Source organism: Phalacrocorax aristotelis, chromosome 2, assembly GCF_949628215.1.
Source record: "Phalacrocorax aristotelis chromosome 2, bGulAri2.1, whole genome shotgun sequence".
Taxonomy (NCBI): Eukaryota; Metazoa; Chordata; class Aves; order Suliformes; family Phalacrocoracidae; genus Phalacrocorax; species Phalacrocorax aristotelis.
This window is the reverse complement of record NC_134277.1, coordinates 163,724,027-163,745,123: the sequence shown is the minus strand read 5'-3', so window position 1 is coordinate 163,745,123 and position 21,097 is coordinate 163,724,027. Positions and strand designations below refer to the sequence as shown.

General features: G+C 39.4%; 1 protein-coding gene across 7 annotated transcripts in view; it reads left to right on the top strand.

Annotated features, from left to right (window-relative positions):
* Positions 1–21,097, top strand: part of PTK2 (protein tyrosine kinase 2) — a 233,548-nt gene that overhangs the window by 188,926 nt on the left and 23,525 nt on the right. For 6 of the 7 annotated variants that reach the window (XM_075085912.1, XM_075085909.1, XM_075085911.1 and 3 more), the window contains 8 exons: positions 1,219–1,334; positions 2,852–2,952; positions 4,218–4,307; positions 5,660–5,864; positions 12,491–12,602; positions 15,426–15,512; positions 16,751–16,885; positions 19,897–20,028. In XM_075085912.1, the coding sequence (XP_074942013.1) occupies positions 1,219–1,334; positions 2,852–2,952; positions 4,218–4,307; positions 5,660–5,864; positions 12,491–12,602; positions 15,426–15,512; positions 16,751–16,885; positions 19,897–20,028 (978 nt within the window). Of the gene's footprint in view, positions 1–1,218; positions 1,335–2,851; positions 2,953–4,217; positions 4,308–5,659; positions 5,865–12,490; positions 12,603–15,425; positions 15,513–16,750; positions 16,886–19,896; positions 20,154–21,097 lie in introns of all 7 variants that reach the window. The other variant, XR_012659326.1, reaches the window with a different exon arrangement.

Below are 21,097 nucleotides of genomic sequence, written 5' to 3'. Positions count from 1 at the left end.
ATCACTTCTCGGCACTAATGCAAAGGCACTCTCCTCAAACATGATATCATGCTTGTTTGTAGAATCATGGACCCAGAAACAGGAATGGCAGAATTTGACCTAACTCCTCCATGGAGGGAACTGCATCAGCTCATACCAGAGTGGTTTAGTTTTCAGAGAACTTCAATTGCTGTTCCAGAGTGAGAGCATGACCTGTGTCACGATGATGATAATGCAATATCATTTAAACAGCATTTGCAAACATACCTTATAGAAGTAAAATTATGTGGTAGATCTTTTGTTCTTCCTGAGTAATACTGCATTTTCCCTGGGAACACTGAATTGGTTAGGGGTTTTTTCTGTACAGGTTTGCTTAGGGTTTTTTTCTGCAGCAGAGATCCTAGATAAGATGACTTTCCTCATTATTATGTCTTTCGGATGAAGGGTTTCAATAAATCTAGATCTCAGTTTTTATAATCAATTTGTTTTCTTCAAGCTACATGTTTCTGAAAACGTGAGATGAAATGGTATTTTATACAGCATTGAAAGATAGTTGTTGTAATTATCAAACTGCAATATCTTGTAAAAGAAAAAAAGGGCAGAAAAACCTGTAGCGGAGAAGTAATTTTCTGCCAAAAAATGACAGACTTCCTTCCCAGTGCCCAAATCACTTTTCAAATTATAAGGAGTCTCTAGTGCCACCTTCCATTAGGTCTTAACTGCCTTATGCAGGACTACAGCTTCTAAAAATTCTGCATTGATATTGGCGACTCTGAGCAAAATGCAATTGTTTTAGCAAATGTAGAATAAAATTAATGCTTCTGTCTGATCCGTGGTCAGATTGGCCACATACTGTTTTGGTCTGATTTTATTTAGGCTGAAAACATGTGCAGTTCTTAAGAGAAGAATGCATAAAAAGTCGAGGAGTTCTTTACTCTGGAACAGCAGCAGCACGTGCTCTCAGTCTTCAAAAGGAGCCTGAAAGCAATGCACTAATTTGTTTGTTGGTTTGGTTTGGTTTTTTGTTTGGCTAACAGTTTTCATGTAGAAATAACTGCTTGAATTTAACCCAAAGTCAAATTTCTTCATAGCAAGTGATTTTTTTTTCCTCATCCAGCCTTAAGGGAAAGCATGCCCGTTGATTCTCACATAAACTTTACAATTTGAGATATGCCTTCTTCAAATTTATTATTTTTTTGTCCTAACTTCTTTCCTTTTTTTCCTTCTTTGTGCAAAAAGTTGAGATCGTTTTTGCAAGTAAGAAAATACAGCTTGGATCTGGCCTCTCTGATACTCTACGCTTACCAGCTTAGCACAGCACTTGCATACTTAGAGAGCAAAAGATTTGTACATAGGTAAGATTTTGTACGCATATATGTGTACGTGTGTGTTTTTATATGTAACTACTTGGAATCTGAGGGCATACGAGGTGTCCTACATTACCAGATTTTTGACTGGCAGTATTCTGGCTATTAGATACGCTTGCTCAAGGGAAGGCAAAACGCAACACATAGTTTGATTCTTTGAAGCCTTCCTTTTGTGTGTCTTTTCCTTGACTTATGATGAATATGTAGCAGCATTAGTTTGAAACTCCTGAAACCCACTTACCTGTTTTATGGCAGGCTCTGTACGAGTATGTCATTTTTTCAGATGCTGCCACCAAAATTACACCCTTTTCAAGAGTGACACCTGCTGGCCCACTCCGGCATTGAGTCGGAGAGGGTGCTGGGTTTTAATCATAGTAGCTTGCAGCTGAGTTGTTGCTCTGTGGTTACAATATTTTTGAAGCTGTAATATTCCAAATACAGAAAAGCAAAGCAAGGGCCAGCTGGCTTCTTAAGTAAAGAACAGGGAGAACAAAGTATTTATAATATACAAGCACTTGCTTAACCAGAAAGTGAATGTAAATTTCCTTCTAGGTGTATTTTCAATTTCATTCCCTTGAATTTGAGCATGAGCCTCCTAGGGAGAGGAGACTGGCTTTAGCCTCTTATTGCATACAGTTAAAAGTTCACGGCACTCCAGTTATCATATACCATTTCATTTTGAACTTGAGTGTCTTACTTGTGTTATGTTCAAATTCTGTATATGTGTTGTAGATGTGGTATATATGAACACATATATATGTAAGTACTAGGTATGTATATATACACAGATATGTCTATTGAAACACTGTAAATAACAGTCCCTTACAATTGTTACAGATACTTGAATTTTGGCCAAGCAGCTGTTGTATTTTAACTTTAGCAATCAAATTTCAAAATACAACTTGTACTGTACTGAAATGGGAGAAGGTAGCACCGCTACGTTTGCTGTACTTAACTGCTCAAAGCTAAACCTGTCAATACTTAGTCAAGCCTGCTGAAATCCAGAACGAACAAGACACATAAGGTGGGTTGTCTCACCTGGGAAACTGCAAGAGAAAAATGCCCAGGTCTTTTCATAATCCCTGAGGCATCACTGAAAACTAAGCTCCTTCTTAGGAAGCCTCTTACAGGACTGAGATCTTAACCCGATAACTTCCCTTTGCAGGGTCAGGAGGCAGATTTTCTTCTTTCCTAATTGCCAGAAATTGTTAGCCTGTGATTTTTAAATAGATGAAGAATAAAACTGTTCCCTCTGATGTTGACATTGATGGTTATACTTTCAGATGACAGCTATTACTCATAAGGATCAAACATACTGCAGCATTTCTGCAAGCTTCTCAGAATCAATAGACAAATATGTAGTCATCTTTTTCTGTACATACACACCCAAACCATGACCAGAAGAATAATTCAGTCCTCAAAGGCATTTGATACTTCTGGGCTTTAATAATTTCTTTCAAATATTTCACCACTTTAAATTTTTAAACATCTCCTCTGTTCGGCAGGGATATTGCTGCTAGAAACGTGCTGGTATCTGCCACTGACTGTGTAAAATTGGGTGACTTTGGTTTATCCAGATACATGGAAGACAGTACTTACTATAAAGGTAAGTTGACACTGGATCCTTCTTGCAGGTCAGTTAGAGCACAGTTGCTTCTCACAATATTGAGTTTGTTCTCAAAAGGAATTAACCAGGTTTTCTTAGTCTAGCTGTTGTAATTGTATAAAAAGGCAAGCTATTCAACAATGTAATAGATGGCAGTAAATTCCTGCATGTATGCCTAAGAAGAAGAATGACAAAGTCCCATTTCAGTTGCAAAAAGTTGAAATTCATGTGTCAGTAAAATTCCACTTTTTAGGGCAAGCTTATAATGCTTTCTTTGCAATTTTTAGAAGGTTATCCACATTTGGGGCTTGTTTGAGGTAATATGTTGTTGGAGATATATTCATGGCATAATGTAGGTAACCTACAATGAGTTCAAGGTTACCTACAGATAAATTTTGAGTTTATGCTGTCATTGTATGCTGCATACTTCAGATGCCGCTGGACTAAGGAGGTTCAGTACAAAAAAGTCTTTGAAGCCTACTTTTTCCCCCTCTTTGGATGGATTACTGATCTTAAGTGGCTCCAGCAGCTGTGAGATGTCCTGCAGTGCCTGGTAGATGGGAAATACAGCAGGAGAGTAGAGATTGCCTGTAGGGTGCCAAACAGTAGCATTTGAAATGTGGGGTATATTATGAAACCATGTATTCATAAACCTAATCTTCAATATATTTCTAGTTTCAGTCATATATTTTAAAATATCCTTTATCTGTCCCCTTATGCTACATTATGTTTCCGTGTTTCATGTGTCTTGCATCACTGTGAGCTACATATCGTTGTTTTAATTGCTGAGAGGAGAAGGGTAATATTTTTGACATGATCATGTCTTGTTGTGCTTTTGGGGGCTTTTTTTGGGAGGTTTGGGGGATTATTTTGGGTTTTGTGGGTTCTTTATTCTGTTTTATGTAAGGCTGAACAACCTACCTTTTTTTTATGAATCATTTAAAAACACCTACTCCCTTGCTGAGGTTCTGTGACAGCTTCAGATTTGGTGCCAGTACCTTCTGAGCTGCAATAGTTGCATCTTGAAATAAAAATTAACTTAAAGGAGGTTGATCAGTCTGAATATTTAGGAAAAGTGCTGCTTTTCTCTCTAGATAGAGCTGACTACCAGCAGAACTGGTCAGACAGTGCAGAAATCTCTTGTTGATAGTCAAAGTGCTTCACTGGAGATGGGGTTTGCCTATGAATTATTTCACTGAGAACAAAATCTATGTTTAAACTCAGTAACAGGAATAAAAGCCTGCCTTGTCTTGCCTTCCCTGTAGCTTCCAAAGGAAAATTACCTATCAAATGGATGGCTCCAGAGTCAATCAACTTCCGACGGTTTACCTCAGCTAGCGATGTGTGGATGTTTGGTAAGTGAATACCAAATGGTGGGGTTTCTTAAGTGTTCTGTTGGAGAAGTTCAATGTTTCATTTTAACTACTGTAGATGAATCATTTCCAGATATTTGGCACTGTTGTTACTGTACTTTCTGAAAATACAGTTTCTTCCGGCACATTTTCCATCTCTGTGTTTTTCTTTCCTTTTTCTACTCAGTAAGCTTAAAGTTTCCTGTGGTTTTTTGGCCTCTGGTAAGAAGCTGACAGAAATGAAGGTACAAGGAAATTAGATCATAGTCATAACGGAGATTATTTTTTTACTGTTGCTTTTCCTTCTGATTTCTTTTCGTTATACCATCGTTATTGGCTGTTCTATTTTATATTTTCACTTTTTCTTTTCTTTTATGGTGATACATGTGCTTCCTTGCTTAGTGCATAGATCAGCCTACATGATGTCCTGTTTCCAGATCTTGAATGCTTAATTCCCATTTAATTTGTCTTTCATAGCTCCTGCTAGCTTACAAAATATGACCAGAAGCTGAGTAAAAATAAGAGTAAATGGGAATATCCTGAAGCCTTGATCTTTTTTCCTAAATATGCAAGTTTTTACATGAATCTGATCACCTGTGCTCAAACTGGTCCAAACTGCTGGTCTGGACAGACAGAACAAATGTAGGCTGTATAAAGGAACAAAGATGATGAGACTTGAAATAAGAGCAGGGCAGACAAGTAAGCGTTCACCCTCCTTATAAAATAAAATTTGAATGTTTTTAAGTGAAGGGTATATGAACTTTAGCAGGTTTATAATAGTTTGAAGAAAACTCTAGTACAGTCAGAGTTAGAAAAATGAAGTGTGGAACATTCTGGCCAATCCTAAACTGACAGACCATTTTTCCCTTTGTGCTTTTAACATAGTTTCAACAGAAACTGTTTTATTACAGCTCCAGCACAAAAAATTTGGATCAATGCCAGTGCTAGAGCACCCTCAAAGTGAAAGTACACTCTACGTGTCGAAACAAGACAGTTGGAACTAGTCAAAGGGAAAAGCAAACATAGCTCATTCTACCTCATAAAAAAGTAGATTTGAATATGAGCAACCATTCTGATTTAAATAGATAAAAGGTAGCTAAATGTGAAGCCAGGCTCCTGTGAGCCAGCTGTGGGTCATGCTTCCTCATAAATAGTTCAGTTTGATACTGCGTGTGTAATCCTACTGCACATTGCTCCTCTCTGCTGCCAGCCGGTAAGTCAAAATGGATTCCCCAGCTATACATTTCAGAAGAAATTGCATTGTTTGGCTGTACGAAATTGGGGTTTGTTTCTTTTTTTAATAGGTTTAGTTGACTGCTGACACTGGGGACAATTTTTTTGTGTGTGTTTCTCAGGTGTGTGTATGTGGGAGATCCTAATGCATGGGGTAAAGCCCTTCCAGGGAGTGAAGAACAATGATGTGATTGGGCGAATTGAGAACGGTGAGCGGCTCCCAATGCCTCCAAACTGCCCTCCTACCCTCTACAGCCTTATGACCAAGTGCTGGGCATACGACCCTAGCAGACGACCCAGGTTTACTGAACTTAAAGCACAACTCAGGTAGGGTTATAATTCTGAAAGGTTATTTCCTTGTTCAGAAATATTTCTTTTCTCTGTATCTTTTCTTACAGTATTTTCTTTCCATGGAAAATGCAAGATGTAGGGTGTTAAGTTTTATCTTCAGAAAGCCAGGTTGTTGGCACTCTTGGAAATCTGGACCTTATCTGTTGGAGGAAATTAGACTAGGCAATAAATTCAAATAACCGGAAATACCTTTCTTTCCCAAGAAAAACTTAAGATTTTACTAGGAATTTGTTTATAATTTCAGCTATGTATGCTACAATCCTTGGGGAGGGGAGTAGAAGGAATTTAGAATGATTACTTAGTCGAAGATGCAGTGTACAGTTTTGGGGCAGAAATGTATTGTTTCTTAAATAAACAAACCATCAGGTGAGTGCTTTTGAAAATTATTTTCATAACATATGGAGCACACTAGTTGCCCTGTGGCAGCTGTGTCTGTGCAGTTACAGAGCCTGCAAAAAACACAGCGTCATTAACTAGAAATTCCTTTGCCCTTTGTAAACCAGGATATAGACTTATCTTGGAATAAATATGAGCACACACTTCTGAGACCAGTCTAAATTCACACCCTAGTTTATTCTGCAATAATTTATTTCAGTGTCCATGTCTTCGTTTCACCAGCCACAAAATGGGAGTGATATTTAAACTTTGAAACACTGCTGAGATATTGTGTAGACAAATTTGATATTTTTTGACCACCTTTGGGATTTTATGAGTGCTCAGTATCTATTTTGCCTAAGTCAGTATAAGCTTCAAACAATGCGTAGGTATTGTACACTGTAAATCCACTCTTGGATTTGTTGTAATTCATTGTGAAATTCTTCCGTTTTATCTTACGTCTTGTTTCAAAGTTGTGCTTTGTGGCACGTTTTATTGTCATAATACCATTTTGTGCTGTCACTGGATGTTCATAGTACAAGATAATTCATAAGTCATTAAAAAAAGAGACGATTTTAATGTAATTGTGATGCTGTTTCAGAGTCGCTGTATGGATAACTTAGCTACCTTTACGTTTTTTCCTGTTTCTTAAAATGTCATACAGTTCTGCTGTCTGTTACTCTGGGAGCTCCTGTGTAGACTAAGAATTTACACAGCTAGAGGAAGATGTAACCCTTCTCACAAAGAGCTTCTGCTATTGACTGTGTGGAGTTAACTGCAGAGGAAGGAATAGTAAAGCTTGGTAGGGATTGCAAGGAGGAGATATGACACAGCTGTGCGATTTGGGTGATAGGTGGAAAATGGCAATTCACTTTGCTTTTTCTTTTTTTTTTCCTCTGGAAGAATAGGATTCTTTTTCATTTCCAGTCAGATTGTGCTGGTAACTTACAGCTGACTGGCACGGAGGAGAATGAAGTCCTAAAAAAATGAGGCTAGGAGGATGGCTATGGTGTGTAAACCCAGGCAGGGAGAGTATCTCAGGAGCAAGGGGAGAGTAAATCCAGAGTAAAAGTAATTGTGTTGGGGGGTGAAATAAATGTAGGCTGTACCCAGAGAGGGAGTGATGGCAGCAACACTTGTAACAGCATGAGGCTGGAGGGGGAGAGGGCAAAAAAGTGAAAGACATGGAACGGTATTGCCAGAGAAATGGGATAGACCAGTGCCCAAGACCCTGGCCCTCCTCAGAAACACACAGCCAAAGGGCAAGAACAAACACTCACAACATGCAGCAAGGCAAATTCTCATTAGTTACAAACCAAAATGTTTCCGTGTGTGGGGGGGTAAGCTCTGAAACAGGTCACCCAGAAAAACTCTGGAATTTCCATGCTGGGAGGCTTTCGAACCTTGACTGGGAAAGGCTCTGAGCAGCCTGACGTCGCAGTGCATGGAGCCTAGCTTTACCAGGGGATTGGACTCAAGACCTGAGTCCCTTCCAACCTAAATGGTTCTCTGGTTCTAGTTGAAAAATGCATTGAGGTGGGTGTTTTTTTGCTGCTCTAGTCACTGGAAGATTTGAAGCATTTTTTAGAGGACGGGCTCTCCTGGGGCCACAGCAACCTGAAATCCAGTTTTTACTCTCCTCTCACCAAAGCAGAGAGTTTTCTGTCACTCCAGACAGGTGACCTTTATCTCCTGGAAGTTAGGCAGCACAGTCGTCCTTAGGGCTTCTTTGTGCTGCTCACAGACAGAGTCAGCCTCTCGTTGGAGAGGTTGCCAATTCCCTTATGATGAGGCAATCTCAGGCAGCTAGGAAAGATTGTGTTTCAAAACTCAAATTCCCATGAACTTGCAAAAACAAGCCGTTTCCCTGGTGGCCTTTTCTGTGTGGTGTTGCTGCTGCTCGTTCTGGATCCTATCCAGGGAAGTCCTCTCAAGCTGAGAGCAGACTCGTCGTTTGCTTGAAGCCAATGATACAGTACTGCAGCGTTCCTCTCTGGTTTAATGAGAAAAAGTCCATGGCTTTGGGAAAAAACTTTTTTTCCTCATCTGAAATAGCACTGATGGGAGCACTTCATGGGTTCTCTGTTTGTTATTTCATGCTTTTCCCATTTCATCTTTTAACAGCTTTTAGCATCTGTTTTGCACAAACTTTATTTGCAGCTGCTTGTGCAATGTGAAATTGCTGATTTCGGTAGAATTTATGTAGTGTTGTTAGGGTAGTAATAAGGCCTGATATTTTACAGTATTTGATCTGTCCAAAATGGATAGGGATGAGTTAGTCTTCACAGCATACACAGAAACAGATGGGTGGATTATGGCTTTCCAAATTCAATTCCTCCTCACACCCTAGGTCCTTTTTTCAATTTTGGGGGGTGGTAAAAGTGAGATTAAGTCGGGGAAGCGAGGTGCTACCCTGCTGCTCTTGCAGCTCTGTCACTGACTGGGCCAGAATGACGATCTGTGGTATTTTAATCAGGATGCACGTGTTGCCTTGCAGATTTTGTGTAGAAGAGATTTTTAGTCTTGCACTACGTGGTAAATAAGAGTCTCTTTGCAAAGAGTTTAATGTACCCAAATCATGCAGTGTCACTTTTCCAGCATTTCTCCTCAGAATGACTCCTAGCCACTTACTAGAACCATACATTTACTATACTGTATTTGTACACTCACTATAACCACAGAGGATCTCATACATGCATTTATTATTAAATTTAATTTATATTTTGCTGTATTCAATGTGCTGCAGGTGTGCCTTGCTAAGGTAGCACCAGCGTACTCAGGCTTTCCTGTAAGTTGGCTTTCAGGCTTGTGCTTGTGAGCTGTGGTCCTGACTGTCCCTTTGGTTGGTAATTCTGTTAAAACTGGGGGTTTTTGCGTTGGAGGTTAAGTTGGATTTTCATTTTGAGCTGTCAAACTAATGTAATTGCATGACATTTTTACTGCATCATTGAATGAATTTTATATAAAGTACCTATCGCTAATGCTTTCTCTCTACTAAAAATAGCAAAATAAAGAGCAGTTGTATCACTGCTGTGGTAAGAGTGTGAGTCCGGCCCTCTGTTGATGCTGGTGAACCTGATGAAGCAGCACATGTTTTAACAGAGCAGATGACCCCACTAGCATCCCAGTGCTGCAGGTCACATTAAATACAGCTCTAAAAATGAAAGAAAAAGAAATAAATAAATACTTATTCATGCTTTTAAAGCCTGTTTTTATGACAACAGTAAGATAATAGACTGGTGAGAACTGAACTTTTTGTGACTGCATTTGATGTAGGTCCTGAAACGTTACAAACAAAAGAAACAAAACCAATAAGGGCAGGGGTAGTTTGAGTCCTCTCCTTTTGTGGCATCCTGCCAAAAAAATATTTTAGCACGTACCTGGAATACATGATGGAGGCTGCAAAACATTTCATTAGCCTTTTGCTCTTTGACAGTGACCATTAGGAATAATCTATGATCCATATGAAAGTGCTTTTCAATTAAAGCAGTATGCAAAAATATGTTCATCTGCATCCAGCTTTGCATTTCTGATGCCTGGAGACCACAGAGAGAAAAAAAGCTGCTGCTTGTTCAGGGTCAGCACTTACTGTAGGTTCCCCACACCACCATAGCAGCAAACACTGGTATTGCTGTGACTTTTGAAATGTAAGGATAACTTTTAGTATTTCAGATATTGCTACACTGAAGCTCCCAGTAAATGTAAAATTTGGTAAAATGTGAATTTCGGTAAAAAGATTCTTTGTAAATTAAAGAAGTTTATCAATTATGCAAACTTTTAATAGCTGAGGTTCTTCATCAGACTTAACCTAGCCAAGAAGATGATTTGACTGTACTACCTCAAGTTTTTCTAGAGAAACCATATGAATAGAAATACTTCTCCGCTTGCTCCTCTTTGCTGCTAAAAATATGTGCAGTTTGGGAAAATATGCCTAGATCTGACTTTCCTGACCTTCTGCAAATTCTAATAAACTGTTCAGAGTACTTAAGCCAGCTGCACTGAGAAAAGGTCAAAAATATCTCTTGGCATGCTTTTACTCTCTCTATGGATTGGTCTTCCCTTTGTAAAAACAAAGATGTTTCTGTGAGCCATTTATACGCTTTGTGTTTTTTTTTCAAGTAATGCTTCTTTGAGGCATTTCTATTCTATATTTGTGTCAGCAGTACTCAAGGGCATCCAAGTACAAATTCTGCTGCAGCTGATCAGCCTTTGACCGGGCTACTTACTGGGTTGCTGGGGAAGGGGCCTCCTGGTGACACAGGCAACGAAAGAGCAGGGTGGGATGAATGAGAGGTGTAAGGCAAAAAGCTGAGCCTACGTTAGAAAAAACAAGTTGTTTCAGTAGAAATTGCTCATTTCCAGTGATATGACTGAAGTTAATGGTATTGTATTGAATACCATGACACCACAGATAAAATGGCTCTGATAGCAAGGCAGATAGGTATTGGCATTTTGTTCCTTTTTATGGAAAAACAGGACTATGCTGTGATAAATTATACCCATAGCCCCAGATTGTCAATAAGCCATCTCTAAATTTAGTCAGCTGCTTTTAGCCAACTCCTGTCCTGTTCTTTTGCTCAGATTAGAGCAACTGCTGTATCAACAGCTTTGTTAAAAAAATCTATATTTTATTCATGCAATGTCCGGGCGGATATTTTTGTTTTGTTTTGTTGTGGTTTTTTTAAATGGAGGTATTTCTTGAATGCATGTTGACTGATTCTCGTGCTACATAAAAATGCATGCTGAATATCTGAAGTGTGACCTAGCTGTAAAGCAGTGGTTTTTTGCTAGTTCTTCATGGATTCAAGTAGGAAATCCTTCATTTTCCTTATTCTGAAGGAAAAGAGAGGTAAAATAGGAAGATTTTTCTCTCTCTTGTTCCCTCCATTAGGCTGTAGCCGTGTTTCCGTGGTAGTTATATCAGGATGAGTTTTGCAAATAACTTGCCTGATTTTGTTTTTGTTCCACATTCTTGTGTTACTTCAGCAATGATGGATTGGAATTGCAGCAATACTTATAAACTTGGTTTAGTTGCAGTGAGAGGAGATGACTTCTCTGCTTTTTAGAAGTGGCATAGATTTTTTTCTTCTTTTTTTGGCTGAGTAAGGAAAATCAAAGTTCTTGTCTCCAACCCAGCAGGAATTTATTCTTGAAATAAGCAGTAAAGTTCCAAGATTAGAATAGATTGCTGTAGTTGATCTCATCCCCTGCATGAGTAATTCTGGATGGTTATTTAGCAGACTGAACAGGAGATGATAAACTCAGAACCTAGCTTTGTTTCTCAAAACTCCTGAGTGATAAAGAAGCTGAAATATCTCCTTTTCAGGATTATCTTTACACTGGGGATATCAATATGTAAATAATCTGCCCTACTGACATCTCCAGAATATCTGTGTAGCATGCAGCTCCAACGAATTTGTAGCTCCCTATTTCAAAGCTTCATTCTGAGTATTTCTCAAATGGCAAATATCCAACATTAATAATCCGCACGGCAGAACTGGGAGGAGGCTGCTGTGGGGGCAGCAGTATCGCGCTGAACTTCAAACAGTCTTTTTAATAGTCAGAACAGTGGTAAGTAGTGAACTAGTTTTACTACTGTCTCGTACGTTGTTGAAAATGTAGCCTTTTGACCTGCATGTTGAGAAGCTGAGTGAATACTGTCAGATATTTCTGTTTTGCTAAATTTGTTTGCTGAACGTGTTCCTGGTTAGACTAAAATGTAGGAGCTGAAGACATAGTATTTAAAATGCTTTTTGACTGCTTTGTTTAAAAAAGAAAAAAGATCCCAGTGATCCGAAGCTCTGTTGAGTTTCAGTAAAGAACATTTTCGGTTTGTTTTGAACCTTTGCAGCAGTTCAGTAGGATATTTTCTTGTGAAAAATAAGTTTTCGTGCAAGTAACTGCTCGATTTATTGTCTTTGAGGATTGCTCTGTGTAATTACACATCAAAAGAACTCAACGTGTAAAAAAATTTTTGTACGAGATCAACCACAGCTTTCTAAAAACTTGGTGCTGTTTCTGTTGTTAAAAGCATGCTGGTAATCCTACAGAAGTATTTCTTCCTGATACTGATTTTCAGAAGCCTAACAAGTAAAAGAAGTTTGTGTTTCAGTTCCAAATCACTTTGTCGAATAGTATTCATTAGTCTGAAAAATGTGGGAGTTCTGGGGAGAGGTTTGTTAGACACTGAACTGGAGTTTTACTTAAATATAATATGTTTTTCTTAGTACAATACTGGAGGAAGAGAAGCTGCAGCAAGAAGAACGAATGAGAATGGAATCCAGGCGACAAGTCACAGTATCGTGGGACTCAGGAGGATCAGATGAAGCTCCTCCCAAGGTAGCTAAGACTGCAAATTATATGTGTTTTAAAAACAAACAAAAAAAAACCCTTTTTATTCCATTTATTTCTTCAAAGCCTCCTTTGACAGGTTAGTTCAAACAACGGCCTTCTGGCCAATTTTGTCCTCATCTGGTAATACTTGCCTGAAATGACCCAGCTCTACTTGAACTGTTACTAGAACTGATCCATGCTGTAATATCGCACTAACGATTTTCTGTTTCTTGTTGTTTAACTTGCAAAAGGCTACCACTGTTGCCACAGAATTGTTTCCTGGGCTTTTCTTTATCCTTCTTTCTTGTAGTACTCCTATGAAATGTTAGCTAGTGAGCTTTCAGAGCACCGTGAAGTTGATTTATAACACATCAGTGAGGGGATAGAAATCAATTAATTGCATTTTCCTTTTTTTGGACAGAAAATTAGGGGTTTGCTTCCAAGGACCTTATGTGTTTTAGTTTACAATTCATTTTGTTTCATTACATGTCTATCCTGTTCGGATGTCGATGATGTATTCTGCAGCTCCGGTAGTCTAACCCCACCAGTTGCTGAGCACTCTTTATATCTTGTCTGCTTCTCGTAGGAGTTATTTTGCACTTGGAAATTGTATGGATTTTGAAACCTGTGTTTTGAAGAATTTTGTTTTTGTGCAGTCACCACTGTAATGTGGAATATTATCTGCGTCCTGATCAGTTTGTGATGAATTCCTGCAGCTGTATTCACAAGCTCTGGTGCCGATAACAATTTCAGTAGTACTCACGTGGCACCTTCTGCTGCCCAGATCCCCCAACAGTCATAGGAAGGCAACTTACTTTTATTTTGTTTAGTTTCCCCATATCCAGGTTTTGCCTGATGGATTTCCGAGCTTGGTTCTACGTTTTGATAGCTTTATGCAACCAAAAAATATGGACAGTGTAATTGTTCCTTTCATTTCAGAGTTAAAAACAGCAAACAACCCATCAGCCTATTTAGTCACCTGAGATTAACTAGCAGGATTTGGTGTAGGTATAAACAGATGATGTTCTGAGTTACAGAACCAGATAAACTGCATAAATAGGAACAATATGCTCCTTAATTATGAAAACCTTGTTTGAAGAATGCATTTGGTCTTGGAGCTTTGGCGCTGATCCAACTAGAATAAACACCTTTTACTAATGTAATATATGAACTACACCGTGTTAGAAATTACCATCATTAAAGCTTTGGGTGCGATGTATAAACTGAAACACTTGACAAAAGATGTGTTAAGATTGAAATTAATTGAACCCCTGCATATCTTTTTTGAGGGGGTCAGTATGTCCTCACTGTATATGCGATACAGTTGTTCGGGTTTTTTTTTATACAGTCTTTTTCTGTAAAATATGGATGCGGATGGTAATGACATTTGAACAAGTTGAATTTCATAGATAAGGGGGTTTATGTATCTCTTTATTATCTAGTTTTCTAATGATGATAACTGATTTTTTTCTTCCAGCAATTCATGATGCAAGTTTTGGGTTTTCATAGGGCTTAAACTCCATTTTATTTATAACCTTAAACTTCTACATGTTCTCAAGTAATTTGCAGATGAAATTATTGTATCTCACAGTGACTTCAGTTAGAACTGTAAGATAGAAAAAATGATGATAAAATACTGCAATCTCAAAGTAATGTGGTGGTCGCCTTTAACTGCCAGAAGGACTGAAGGAGCCCATTTGGAGAATGATGACATTTGGGGGGGGTTTCCCCCCTTGGGTTAATTTTTCTCCTCCTGAAACACCCAGAAGCGCTATTCCTTATTTAAAAAAAATATATATATATACCTTTGGAGGGTAATACACAAAAAAAAAAAAGGGACACTTCTGCTTGGAAGATAAAAATATATTGTTCTGAGCAACATTTTCCAACATTACTTCTTTGAGTAGTGTGAAATCTCTGTAACTATTCTGGCAAAAGGATGATCTGTTCAATGTGTGCAGAAAAATGGACACCTTTTCATGCAATTCTTTATAATAGTGCTGTCCAAATTTCCAGGGACTTTTCTCATGTATTCCTGTGATTATACATCTTGTTTGTTTACATGTAAAGTATGGCCCTTCTCCTGAATGGAATAAAGCAAGATAGTCAGATAAAGACTGTCTGTAGCTGTTCTTAACCTCTCCTTTCTAATAGGAGCTAGTTCTGTCTTGTTTTTTCTTGGCTGGGAATGGGTTGCAAAACAAAGCACGGATAATGAAGCGACCATGGAGTTCAGTATATGATCAAAAGCACCTTCCATGTTCAGGCAATTAGTTACACAGAAGTTAATTATCAGAACTAACTTTAGTCATCAGAATAACACATGGAAATATTCATGCTAAACAAACCAGCTTGATTTGTGTTCTGACTGAAGCAAAAGTTCTGACCTCTGGGAACGGTCACAAAAGCAACAAATGAATAGCAAAACTTTATGTACTGCAGATTGTGGGTTTAGAAACAATGCTATATTTGCACCTGGAAACTTGATTTAAGAATTATGTTCTTAGCTGATGTCTTCTCTAGAGTTAGCACAGAGCAGGTCATTTAGTGCAAGCAATTAAATATGTATAAAGAATTCACAGAGCAAGCATTATTTATTGACATATCTAGCAAACAATTCAGCTGCTTCCATTTCCAAGTAAAAATGGAGGAAAACTTAATTTTAGTTGTTAAAAAAAATGTTAATCATTTCAGAATATTTATTTTGGGGGGAGGGGGAGGTTGAGCTTGCTTTTGTGGTACACCACCTGCAAATGTCTCACCAAGGAGTAATTTTCTGGTTATAGTTTTCTGTTTCTAAAGACTCTAAAAATTCCTTTACATTTACAGCCCAGTAGGCCTGGTTACCCCAGTCCGAGATCCAGTGAAGGATTTTACCCGAGTCCACAGCATATGGTACAGCCAAATCATTACCAGGTATTACATTTAACACTGCGCATGTATTTTTTCAAATGTGGGGTTTGTAACTCAGTCGCAGCTGGTGGGGTTGATTTACTTCTTATGTGGTTTATTTTCATTTGGTTCTGGTAAATGGTTTTTGGTTTACATCAGAACAAACCCCAAACTGAACCTGGTAGGTTTACTCCAGGTGGCAGATATTTTCATACCTGATATGGTGCTCAGATTCCTAAAACTACAATGAAACACATCAGACATTTTCATGTTTATTGAAAGAATATGGTGTTCGTGTTAAAATTTGTGCTAAGCTATAAAATCACTTGCCTTAGAAAATGGCATTACCTGGTTGACTTTCCTTGGGCTTATTGGTACTCTGCTCCCTGATGATTCTCTGAAACATTTTATTTTCCGTTGGCCGATACGCACCTTTAGATCTACCACATCGTATACCCACAGGTTTTGCTTTTCTTCCTAACACTGCTGAAGAAATTTAAAGCAAAAGTTTGTCATGAAAGTACTTCAAGCATTCTTGGGTTTGTTCAGAGCCACAGCCATATACAGCAGTCTCAGTCAAAATTTGTTTTTTCCATGGAGAGGGGGAGGTTTTAATTGTTTTAATGTGTACTTCTGGATCATTAAAACTACTTTGATTTTCCTGTAGGGAAGTTCTCAGGCCGTGCAGCTAACCACACTAATTACATGCTGTCACTCAAGACTTAAGCTCGTAAGATACACTAGGGGGTACATTTTTACATGGCTCTGTAGGGTGATCTGTGCAGGCTCCTATTAACTTGAGAATGAGCTCTGCATGTGTAGCTCTTACAGATGTATCAAAAGGTTTATTTTTGTTCATCAGAGGACTTCGATCTTCTTGGCTGCAGAGGTTAAAACATATTTTCTAATGCGGCTGGTTTGATAAGCTTCCTCAAATAGTTACAGTTATCCTCAGAAGTCACAGTTTTATTTCCATATGTTTCTGTATAGTTATAGTTATCCTCAGGTAGTTATTGTTATGTTCCGATAGGCATCCTCAAAGCCTTAAAGAACATGTTTTGTGTCACATTTTGGCTTGGCTTCTTTCTTCTGTTGTTGCTTCCCCTCCTCCTCCTCCTTCTCAGTGACTGCTTGATTTGAGTTGTTTTTGTGGTATTTGCTCCCTGGGCGGGGCGGGGGGGGGGGAGCTATTAATTATGGGGAAGCACAGGTCTTATTTATGTAACTCTTCTTTTTTCTTTTTTTTTTTCTTCCCCCTAAAGGTGTCTGGCTACCCTGGTTCTCATGGGATACCAGCCATGGCAGGCAGCATTTATCCTGGGCAGGCTTCTCTCTTGGATCAAGCAGATTCCTGGAACCATCGGCCTCAGGAGATAGTGTGGCAACCAAACGTGGAGGTACTGTGAACTGACACATCTGTTGTTGCACTCCGTCCAGTAAATACACATTTTTATTATTTAGGTACATCTGGAGATTATTGTAGGAAAATTGTTTCCCTGGTATTTTTGAAATTGCCTTACTGCAGTGGGATGGGAGTCATGACCGATTTCTGTTCTGAAACAAATCCTCCTATGTGAGGTTGGGCATAAAGTGTACTCTTTCCACAAATTCTTGATGAAACTATTACTTGATCAGTAATAACATGAATCAAGTTACAATAACTTGAATCAATTATGTCAAGTAATAACTTGAAGTTCTTATCTTAACTGAGGGACAGCAAATATTTTGTGTTTGTTAAAAGAAGGCTTTTCTGAAACTTCTTGCTGTTAATAGAGATGGGAACATTCATGTAGAAATATGTAATAGCATTACTGTTTAAAAATACCTCTCGTGGGAGATGTCTGGCATAACTAAAGCATCTGAGGCTTCTCTATAACTTATCCAGAACAGAAAATGAACTGGTCTGCAAAACTGTTCTTGTGTTGTATTCCTGTTAGGTGCTTTTCAGCCTGTCATAACTGCACAGAGCTGCTGCAAGGAACATCAAATTAATTATCAAATTAATTCCCCCTTTAAACTTCCATCGTTTTTTTTTCTGTTCTTCAATATTTTATACTTTTTTCATTCCATTTTATCCTCCCACAAAGATTCACTTTGTGCAGCCTCTGTCTTAAATCCCTTTCCTCTCTAAGCAGTGCTCTGTTCCCTGTGCCTCTGATAAACATTTAAGTAGTAACTGAGGCTTACTTGTTAAATACAGGCGAGCAGATAGGTGTCCGAGTCTTCAGTTTGCCTCTGCTTACTCTTGGCTGATGTGGCCTTATAGTCTGCCATTGCAGCTTCCTGCCATGCTGTTGTTGTTCACACTGTATATAGCTGAGGGTTGTAGGCCCAAGTAGTTCAACATCCCTATACATTATTGCTTGTAGAAACAACTTTAACTATGTGGTACTTAAATAAAGTGTTGGTGGAAACATATAGAATCATAAAATGGTTTGGGTTGGAAGGGACCTTAAAGATCATGTCATTCTAACGCCCCTGCTATGAGCAGGGGCACCTTCCACCAGTCCAGGTTCCTCAAAGCCCCATCCAGCCTGGCCTTAAGCGCTTCCAGGTGTGGGGCATCCACAACTTCTCTGGGCAACCTGTTCCAGCACCTCACCACCCTCCTAGTGAAGCATTTCTTACAGAATCATATAATAGTTTGGGTTGGAAGAGACCTTTAGAGGTCATCTAGTCCAGCCCCCCTGCAGTGAGCAGGGACATCTTCAACTAGATCAGGTTGCTCAGAGCCCCATCCAGCCTGACCTTGAATGTTTCCAGGGATAGGGCATCTACCACCTATCTGGACAATGTATATTCCTGTGAGCCCAGGTAGTGGAAGGAAGCAGTGGTCTGAGTTTCAGTGAATCTAAATCTGCCCTCTTTCAGTTTAAAGCCCTTGTCCAGCCACTATCAGCCCTTGTAAAAAGTCCCTCTCCAGCTTTCTTGTAGGCCCCCTCCAGGTACTGGAAGTCTGCTATAAGGGCTCCCTGGAGCCTTCTCTTCTCCAGACTGAACAACCCCAACTCTCTCAGCCTTTCTTTACAACAGAGGTGCTCCAGCCCTCAGATAATCTTCATGGCCCTCCTGTGGACCCACTCCAACAGTTCCATGTCTTTCTTACGTTGGGGGCCCCAGAGCTGGACACAGCACTCCAGGTGGGGTCTCACCAGAATGGAGTAGAGGGGCAGAATCATCTCCCTCGACCTGCTGGCCATGCTTCTTTTGATGCAGCCCAGGATATTGTTGGCCTTCTGGGCTGTGAGTGCCCATTAATGAGTCATGTTGAGCTTCTCGCCAACCAACACCCCCAAGTCCTTCTCCTCAGGACTGCTCCCAGTCCATTCTCCGTCCAGGTTGTATTTGTGCTTGGGGTTGCCTCGAGCCACGTGCAGGACTTTGCACTTGGCCTTGCTGAACCTCATGAGGTTTGCACAGGCCCACCTCTCAAGCCTGTCCAGATCCCACTGGATGGCATTCCTTCTCTCCGGCATGTTGACCGCACCACTCAGCTTGGTGTTGTTGGCAGACTTGCTGGGAGCGTACTTGATCCCACTGTCCATGTCGCTGGCAAAGATGTTAAACAGTGCCGGTCCCAATACTGACCCCTGAGGAACGCCACTCATCACTGGTCTCCACTTGGACATCGAGCCATTGACCACAACTCTTTGTGTGCAACCATCCAGCCAATTCCTTATCTACCAAGTGGTCCATCCATCAAATCCATGTCTGATATAGAGACAAGGATATGAATGCTTTGCATGTCCAACGTTATAAGTTACAGCCAAAGTTTTCACAAAAGTTTTGGAATTTGGTTACCTAAAGACAATCTCAGTGAAGTTTGTTACCAAACTCCCCTTGGCTTCTTTAAGAATACTAATTTATACACTACTTGCTAATGATTTCCAGACAGCATTGGGATATGTTATATTCAGTATTGTAAGCTTACGACATGCATAAAAACTTATTCAAAAATCATTAAAAATGGTTTTGTGACCGGCTTTGCAAGTGTCAGCTAAAACTGAAAAGCATATTTATTTTCGGTAAAAAATGGGTTGCAGCTTGTAAGAACTGGATAGTTGCATTATTGCTTAAGACCAAGAAAATGAAGTTGATAAATCCTTTTTTGTTGTCTGACTTAAATGAAATGCAATATATGAAGTGACAACGTTACTGAAAAACAGAACAGAATTTTTCAAATCTTTTTGATTCCAGTGATTAGGAACAAGGCAGATAAATTGTTTGTAGTTGGAAAGAGTTTCTTCTGATGGTCTGCTTCAGTTTATAAGGAGTTGAAGGAACTCTGCTTGACTGCTGTTGTGCCTTTGGGCTTTTAAAAATCTGTTCTTTTATAAATGATAAGTTCTTGCAACTATTTATACAAATTTCAGGTTGTGAGACTGAATAAGCTTACTCTGTTTTGCAGGATTCGGGCACTTTGGATATACGAGGAATGGGCCAGGTTCTACCCACACATCTCATGGAGGAGAGATTGATACGACAGCAACAAGAGATGGAAGAAGATCAACGCTGGCTTGAAAAAGAGGAACGATTCCTGGTAATACTTCGTTTCATAGCGCTTCTTAATTTGTTCTGATTTTTCTTTTTTTATTGCAGCTTGCTAAAACTGATCACTTCTTTGAAATGAGAGCATTTACTGAACGTAGGAGTCACTACCAAAATGTAGGTTTGGAAACAGTTTTTAAATTACGTGTTCAGCTAGCTATTATGAATACCTTGAACTGCTGGGTTTTTTAGTCAGTCTCACTTTATCCAGTTAGGTATTTATGTGTGGGAAGTTGTGGGTGTAATTCTGTGCCAATCTGGAGGTTGCCTGTTTGTTCTTAAGGAGATAGGTCTGTGCATACCCTACCCCTAAAAAGGGGATAACCATCAGCCATCTAACAACCCTGACTGTAGTAAGGGTGCAAGAAGAACATTAGTGGGAAGGAATGATTTGAGAGAGAGTTCTGTGAGGTGGGGAAAAAGCTCTGAACATCACCAGGAGGAGGAAGGAGAAATGCAGGGGTAATGGGATCTTCTGTTGCTGTTTCTCTGCAGTTCCATGTTTTCTTGTTGTCAGTGCCACTGGCGTATGTTTTTTAGATCAGTTCTGGCTTCCCAGTTGTCAAAATCCAAGTCCTATGTTAAAATTCTTCAACTCGAGACTGGTGGCTACAGATGCAGCAGAAGATGGTAGCAGCATATTACTCTATAGGCTCATGCTGGGGAGCCTATAGATGCCTCACGTGACAGGTGGATAATTTACAGCGGTGTGGTATGGGTTGTGACAAATATCAGTCGCATGTTTGGACTTAAGAAGCATATTTCAAGGAGTGTTTTGGTTTCGGAGCCTTTGATGTTGTACGTAGTTATAAAACATTCCTGTATAAATAAACGCAGGTGCCATTGGTTTGTTATGGGAGGTAAGTTTGAATAAATACATTCTCTCCTTAAAGCAGATGATGAGAATGGTGTGTGGTTTCTGTAAGAGTTCTCTGCACTGTCTAGAGCTGGTCTCCAGGAAAATCTTCGTTGTACAGATTAATTACTTTTGTTTTAGACACCAAGGTTGCTGGTCTTGGTTGTCTCACAGAATTTAACAGTCTTTTAGGGATCTTGAAGCC